Source organism: Ichthyophthirius multifiliis (genome assembly GCF_000220395.1).
Source record: "Ichthyophthirius multifiliis unplaced genomic scaffold scaff_1120509251047, whole genome shotgun sequence".
Classification (NCBI taxonomy): Eukaryota; Ciliophora; class Oligohymenophorea; order Hymenostomatida; genus Ichthyophthirius; species Ichthyophthirius multifiliis.
The window spans coordinates 36,442-45,000 of record NW_004086254.1 but is presented as its reverse complement, the minus strand read 5'-3'; the positions used below and the strand labels follow the sequence as shown (position 1 = coordinate 45,000).

Here is an 8,559-nt window from a genome sequence, read left to right as displayed (position 1 = left end):
AGAAAAAATAAATAAGATGTAAAAAGTTAAGAAAAAAATAAAAAAATTATAAATATATATAGATAAATATATATATAAATATATATATATATATATATATATATATATTTATATATATTTTATATATTCATTTATAATTTTTTTTCTTTTTTTTTAAATTTATCATAATTAAACAGATTATAAAAAATATGGAGTTATAAATTAATGTATTAAATTCAAATGAAAATTAAATATAAGCAAAATATAATTTATTAGTTATAGAATTAAATTAAAAAAATTAAGAAATATTAAGTTTAAAAAATTAAAAATGGGAAAAAATTAATAATTAATTAAATTAAGTTTAGAATATTAATTAAACTGTTGAAAATTAACAAAATTATATTATTTAATTAAAATAAGAAAACGATATATTGTAAGATGATAATTATATATAATTTGAAGTATTTTTTTATATTTATATTAATATATATTTTTATATATATATATTTTTTTTAAAGTCTAGAAAAAATGAAGAATATTAATAGTTAGCTTTAAAATATGAATAAGTTTTATAAAAAACTAGAATTTAATAAATTTAAATACATTAATTAGAAGATAATTTATAAGAAAAGGACTAAGAAATATAAAAATATTTATAAAAATTAGGTTCTTTATATAAATAATAATAAATATAATAATAATAAAAAGAATTAATAGAAAAACAATAATAATAATTACACGAAAAATAACTATTATATGAAAAATAATTATATTTAAATTAGTAATAAATTTAATAATAAGAATCTCAATAATTTGATTTATAATAAAGCTAATAAATAAATACATAAAATAATATTCCTTAAACAAATAATTAACATTAAATTGAATAAATTCCTATTTTTTATAAATAAAGTGATATTAATTAAGAAAATATTAATCATAATTTATACAGAGACAGTTAAATGAATTATTATTAATCTAATTATAGTATTAATGATCCTTTTAATTATACTAAAAGTGTATCTACTTTAGATAAAAGCTAATAGCATGTAATTTAAAGGGAGTTTGGTGATTTTTATACTGATAGACATTAATTTAAAAGACTTCATGAAATAAAAAATAGTTTATATTAATTATGATTAATTAATTATTTTTTTTGAAAAATTAAAAATAAAAATATTATATTATTTTAATATTTATTATATATAAAAAAATAATTGAATATTTACTATTAATTTTATAATATTATTAAATATATATTAAATAATATTTATAAATTTTTTATTATAATTTTCATATAAATATTATTTAATAGTTATAAATTAATTATATTATAATAAATTTTTATATATAATAATGAAAAGATAATCTACTTAAAGTTTTTATAATATAAACCCTTCTTCTTTATTAATTTAATGTTAAACCCTTAATCCAAATTTAACTTAAATATTATATTCAAATAGATTACATTAAAGAAATTGTTAATCATTAAATACTTTTTAGACATAAAGATTATCTGATTAAAAATAAACAAACTAAAATAATATACTTTATTTATAATATCCATAATATTAAAATCTTAATATATAACAAAAAAATAATAATTTATTTATAAAAAGAATATAATAATAAAAAAAATAAAGCCAAAATCATTAACAAATTAATCATTAAATATAATTAGAATAATACTAAAATAATTCTTAATATTTTTAAAAATCATAATATATAATTAATAACGACTAATGTAAGTCAAATATTATACAAAATATAAACGATATATTAATAAATAAAATTAAAAATCAGCATTTTTCTTAAAAAAATGTTAATAAATAAAAATAAAACAAAAATATTATTATTGTAAATAATTTAGTGAATGATAAATAAGAAGAAATATAATATAATAATTGTATTAACGAATCTTTAAAATTAGTATAAAATAATAATAATTATGAATAAAATAATAGATTTTTTTTAAATAATTCTTAAAATCATTTAGATAATAATATAATTAATTAATTGAAGAAGTAAACTATGGAAAATATTAACAATTAATAATAAAAAATATATAAGAAAGAGAAAAAAACGAAAGAAATTAATAAATTAATTGAAGAAAATGATGTCCTAAAAAAATTTTGTTTTAAAAAATAAAATAAATAGAAGATAATTAATTTTAAAATAAAGGATAAACACATAATGTAGAATAAGAAAAAAATAATTTTTAAAATATAAAAAAATAAGTTGAAATTAGTTAAAATTAAATTTTAAATTGTAAAATTGACATTAAAAATAATAAAAATATAATTGAAAAAAATAAAAATTAAATTCATTAACAATAAGAAATAATAGATAATTATTAAATATAAATATAAAATAAAAAAAAGAAATTGACTATTATTAATAATAGGTTTAATTAAAAAATATTGAAATAGTTTAAGTTAAAGATAAATATGAAAGCAATATTGTAGAATTAAAATAACAAATATAATAAAAATAATATTAATAAATATTAAAAATAAATTAAATGAAAATTAATTAATTTAATTAAAAATTATCATAAATGCTATGTATTAATGAAAAAATATAATAAAATTAAAATTATTAATAATAAAATAAGTAATTTTTTTTTAATTTATTAAATCTGTGTTTATTTTATAATAAAAGATAAAATATATTATAAGAAAAGCAAAATAATGAATAATAAATAGAAAATTATATGGAATTATAAATACTTAAAAAAATTAATATTATTTTATAAGAATAATTATATAAATTATAAATTAAACATAGATAAACCTTAATTAATAATGATAATTTATAATAATGTGATTCAGAATAAATAGATTAAATTGATTTAATAAAAAATAAAAAAAAAAACAATAAATATTTTCAGTAAGAATTATGAATTTTTTATATTATTTTATATTTATTCTATTGAATATGTAAAAATAAAAAAAAATGTATTAATTATAATAGAAAAAATTATTAGATATAGATTATAAACGTATTTAGCTTTATAAAATGTATATAATAATATATAACAAAATGTATATGTATATATTTATATATTTATATATTTATATATTTATATATTTATATATTTATATATTTGTATTAACATTTTAATATATATTTATTAATATTTTTACAGACTTTTTTTAAATAAAAATTATAATTAATTTTTTTTCTTTCTAATTTTTATATATATATATATATAAATTATATATATTTTATTTATATCTTCATAATATAAATAATTTTTCATATATATTTTTTTTTAATTAATTACAAAAATATTATTTTATGTTTTATCATTGTTTAAATTATACGTCTAATTTATTTTAAAAATACTTTAACAATGAAAAAAAATGACATTTTTATATTTTCTACGTTTTTAAATATACATTAATTCATTAATAAATATTAAAAATTAAGTTTTAAAAGCAATATGTATAAAAAGAAAACAAATATACAAAAATAAAAGAACATTATTAAATAAATTTAAAAAAATAAAAGAATATAATATTATATTAATAAATAAAGAAGAAAAAAATAATAAAAAAAATAATGAGTTAATAAAAAGTCATATAATTTGTTAAATAAATAATTTATAATCCTGATCTTTAATAATATGTCTAAAAGTTAGAAATCTAAAAACTATAATAAGATTAGTTATATTAAGAAAATACATTATTAAATTTATAATAAAATAATTAAGAGTAATCAAATAAAATTAAACTTTAAGAAAATAAACAAATAAATTAATTAAAAGATTAATAAGCAGAAGTAGAAGAAAAAAACCTTAATTTATAAGTTTCTGAAATAGTCGATAAACATTAAGTAAGCAATCCTAGATTAAAGAATCTTTTAATTAAATTATTTGAAAATTAAATTATTAATGAAGGGTAAGAACTTGATTAATTAGATGATTGTGAAAGAGCTATTTATTTTAGTGTTAAGTAGAAATAATATGGAAAAAATTAGGAAATTTTAGAATAAGATACATAGACAGATTAAGGAAATATGAATAATTTAGAAGAAGAAGAAGAATAAGAGGAAGGTAAAGAAAATAATATAATAGAAGAAAGAATAATAGTAGGAGAATATTAAAAAAATAAAGAAGATAATATATTTATAAAAGAAGAAATAAATAATATATAATAATAAAATAATAAGAAATAAAAAAACATGAAAAGAGTTGAGGAAAACTAGAAAGTGATTTATAAACGAATTCTTAAAAATACAGAAAAATAATTTTTTGAAAAATAATTAAAACTAAAAAAAAGAATTAAAAAAACTGATAAAAATTACACTTCTTTTTACGATTTTTACTTTAAAGAAACTTCTATTTAAAAAGGAATTAAAATTTCCAATTTTTATCATCCTTAAAAGTATTTTTAAATTAAATTTATTTAAAAATACTTTTATTAAATATATATATAATATAAAAAGAAAACTTTTAATTGGAAATTAATAAGTTACTTCTTCACATAAAAGCTTTAATTAATCTTATATTAACTGTATTTTGTAATCTCATAAATTCAAAGAAAAATCTATTTAATGTCTAAGTAATATTAAGTAAGAAATGAAGGCTGAAAGAGATAAAAAAATTAAGAAGTTCTTAATATAATGCTAAAAAATTATAGATTAAAATATAGAAAAAATAAAAATTAATCATTGTGTTGAAATATAAGAAGAGACATCAGATTTTTCTTAATAAACTTAGGATTCTTTATAAGTGAGAATAAAGAGTAATGAGCATAAAAACTAAAATTATAATAAAATTTTAATAAAAGCAGTTAAAGATTATATTTTAAACAATCAATAATGTAAAATTCCTTGGAATGATAATTAAATTGAGTTAGCAATTTAATAAGCTAAAAATTTATTGAATTAAAATTGATTTTAATATTAAAATTATTATTATTATTATTATTATTATTATTATTATTATTATTATTATTATATTATTTATTATTATTATTTTTATATTATTTATTATTATTATTTTTATTAATTTATTATTATAATTAAAAAGATAATCATATTTTTATTATAAAAGTTATATTAATTATATAATATATATTTAAAAAATATTATATTTATTGTAATTTTTGTATTTAATAAATTTTATTATTTTATTAAATGTATTTTCTATTATTATTATTTATAACATTAATTTTTTATTTAATTTCTAAATTTAATAAAATCAAAAAATGAATGTATAACACTTAATTAATTAAATAACTTAGTATAAGAATAATAACAATAAATAAGTGTATATTATTTTTTATTATTACAGTATACATATTAAATTATTTTTATAGTTTGAATAAATAGCATGTATAATCTTTTGAAAATTATTAAAATAAATAACAATTTAAATTATTAAATATAAGATCTAATATTGATTTTAACTATGAAAAACAATAAATTGTTTAAGGATATAATTGCCTTTAAAATTAATATCCTTAAGATATAATAATCAAATAACTTAGTTTTTAAAATGTTCGTAACTGTTGTTAAAGAAATAAATTAAAGATCTAAAAAAGCTCAAATTAATAAATTTAAGTAAATAACTTTAAATTTAATGATTTTTCATAATTAATATAGGATAATAAATTATAAACTTATTTATTTTTATAAACTAATTAAATAACTAATAATGTTTCTAAAATTCCTTTTTTTTAGTAAAACAATTGTTAAAATGTAAAAATAAAAATAAACTTTTTTTTTTAATTATTTATTTCTTATAATAAATTAATAATTATAATATTATAATAAACTTTAATTAAAATTACAAAATATTTAATGTAAAAAAATAATAAATTTAATATATATATTAATATCTATCAATTAAAATTAACTTAAATTTATTAAAATTAAAAAATAGTTTGATATACAAAGTAATAATTAATTATTATCCGATAAAAATGAGAGTTAAATTAAAAATATCAATAATTAATATAATATAACCAATTAAAAAATTATAATACCCGAATAATAATACGAACCTAGCATATTTAAAGTATTATTATTTTTATTTTTTTATATATAAAAAATAAATAAAAAGTATTATCTTGGTGATGGTAATAATTGTTAATTAATAAGAAAAGTAATGTAAACCCGTAAAAATTGGATAGAAACAAACCATTCTTAAACGATGTTTGTAAATTTCAAATGGTAATAAAGCAACTAAGGGTATTAATATTCAAGATTAATAGCAAATAATAATTATAAATAATTAGTGAATCATTTTGAATTCCATTAAGAAATAACCGAGAAAGATAATTTGATTAGAAATTTAATTAAATATTAAAAGGTTTCTCCAATAAAATTTAATGTATTTGAAATTACACCAATAACATTTATATTAGATGAAAAAAAAAGTGAAATTTCAATAAATTAATTTTTAGATTGTTTTGAGAAATATAACCCTGTCAAATAAAAAAATAAAAATGAAATAAAAAAATAACTTATACAATTTTTCTATAATAATAATAAAAATACACAAAAAAATTCTAAAACTAAAATAAATAAAAAATTCATGAAAGAAAATTCAACATAATTTCTTTGGCTTCTTAAACCTAGTTTTTTAAATAGGGGAAGGGGTATTCATATATTTTAAAATTTAGAAACACTTCTTAAACATATAAGTTATTATTTTAATGGGAACTAAAATTAAGTTTAGGATAATAATTAAATAAATTTATATAATAAACCTTAGTCTGTTAGATAAATTAGTTTCAGAAGAAATTAATCTGTTATAAATAACGAATAAATTATTTATAAAAAATAAAAAATATATAAATAAAATTCTCTTGTTGATTTAAATATTTAGAATATCAATTAATAGAAAAAGGAATAATAAAATAATATTTAAAATTTAAAAGTTTAAAGATTTGTTGTTCAAAAATATATTGAAAAACCTTTTTTAATTGACGGAAGAAAATTTGATTTTAGAATTTGGGCCCTTATTTCTTAAGATATGAATGTTTACTTTTTTAAGATTTATATATATATATATATATATATATATATATATATATATCTATATATATTTATATATTTATATATTTATATACAAATTTATATATCTAATATAATTTTAAATAAAATAAAAAGAGAAGGATATATAAGAACTTCTAGTGAAATTTTTAATTTAAATGACCCTCAAAATTAATACATTCATTTAACAAATAATGCAATATAATAAAATAGTGAAAAATATGGATAATATGAAAATGGAAATTAATTAAGTTTTTAATATTTTTAAAATATGTTTAAAAATATTGACTTTGATTAATAAGTTGTATAGAAAATGAAATAAATTGTTTTAATTGTTTTTAATTGTATAAAGAAAAAAATCAATTAATTAAATAGAAAATACTGCTTTGAAATATTCGGATTTGATTTTATTATAGATGAGAATTTACATTTGTGGTTGATTGAAGTTAATACTAATCCTTGTTTAGAAGAAAGTTCAAATATATTAAAAAAACTGATGCCTAGAATGATTGGTATCTATTAATATTTTATTAAATATTTTCTATTTACAATATTATATTAGATGATGCTTTCAAAATTTGCGTTGACAAGCTCTTTTTTGTAAACTAAAAAGATAATTAAGGATAATAAAATATATAGCATTTTTAATTAGATGAATATGATGATAATGAAAATTTATGGTAAAATGTTATTATATATGTATTTTTCTCATATTTTATATTTATTTATTTTTTTTTAAAAAAAAAGGGAAAAATTAGGTTCAATATAAGAATAAAATGTTTATAAAAAGTGAATTATATATAAGAATAAGCTATATATATATATATATATAATAAATGCTTTATAATTATTTAATTTTACTTTTTATAAAAATTTTATTTTATATAAATTACAATTCATTTTTATATATATTATAAATTATATATATATTTATTCTATTCTTTTTATTTTATTTTAATGTATTCTTTTAAAAATATATTTGGAAAAAATAAAATAAATTAAATGATAATTGTATTTTTTTAGATTAAAAAAATTTTATAAATATTAATTTAATTATATATTATCATCAGTTTATTTATATAATATTTAAATTTCTTTATTATAGTGCACTATTATTATTATTATTATTATTATTAGAATCTATTTAATTATTAAGTTTTCTTTTTTTATTTTAAAAGAAATTTAAATTATCTATATCTTGTTACAGTAAATTCTCTTTTTACTTTGAAAAAATAATAAAAAATACTTGAAAAATGTTTTAATATTTTACATTATTCAAAATTTCAGTAATTAAATGCTGAATTTATTTTGTATCTTTTATTTAATCTAATTAATTTACATATTTTTATTTATTATTTATGCTTATATGGAAATTATCTTTCACATATTATTTAATAAAGGTTATAAAATCTTCATCAAAATAATACTTTTTTATTTAAGAAAGATATTATGTATTTTTAAATTTGTATTTTTTTTTTTTACTTTTTATACAGTTATTTATTATTAATTATTTTATATTTATTTTTATTAAATATTATCTTTTAAACACTTATTTTCTAATTATAATTATTATAT

At 12.4% G+C, this 8,559-nt stretch overlaps 1 protein-coding gene across 1 annotated transcript, besides 12 other annotated features; it reads left to right on the top strand. All coding sequences in view use genetic code 6, as the record gives it.

Moving 5' to 3' along the window:
- Window positions 1-47: 47 nt before the first annotated feature.
- Window positions 48-127: a microsatellite.
- A 135-nt stretch (window positions 128-262) lies between these two features.
- Window positions 263-309: a microsatellite.
- Window positions 310-449: 140 nt separating this feature from the next.
- Window positions 450-495: a microsatellite.
- A 157-nt stretch (window positions 496-652) lies between these two features.
- Window positions 653-684: a microsatellite.
- Window positions 658-716: a microsatellite.
- Window positions 717-3,024: 2,308 nt separating this feature from the next.
- Window positions 3,025-3,087: a microsatellite.
- Window positions 3,088-4,892: 1,805 nt separating this feature from the next.
- Window positions 4,893-5,009: a microsatellite.
- An 84-nt stretch (window positions 5,010-5,093) lies between these two features.
- Window positions 5,094-5,168: a microsatellite.
- Window positions 5,169-5,482: 314 nt separating this feature from the next.
- IMG5_134390 (hypothetical protein) lies at window positions 5,483-7,777 on the top strand (the record flags this gene model as incomplete). The annotated part of the gene is made up of 6 exons (XM_004031888.1): window positions 5,483-5,547; window positions 5,870-5,882; window positions 6,050-6,177; window positions 7,360-7,496; window positions 7,547-7,664; window positions 7,732-7,777. The coding sequence occupies 6 exons, from the start codon at window positions 5,483-5,485 to the stop codon at window positions 7,775-7,777; spliced, it is 507 nt and encodes a 168-aa protein (XP_004031936.1).
- Window positions 5,727-5,811: a microsatellite.
- Window positions 6,989-7,060: a microsatellite.
- Window positions 7,778-7,837: 60 nt separating the features above from the next.
- Window positions 7,838-7,873: a microsatellite.
- Window positions 7,874-8,094: 221 nt separating this feature from the next.
- Window positions 8,095-8,120: a microsatellite.
- Between the last annotated feature and the right edge of the window lie 439 nt (window positions 8,121-8,559).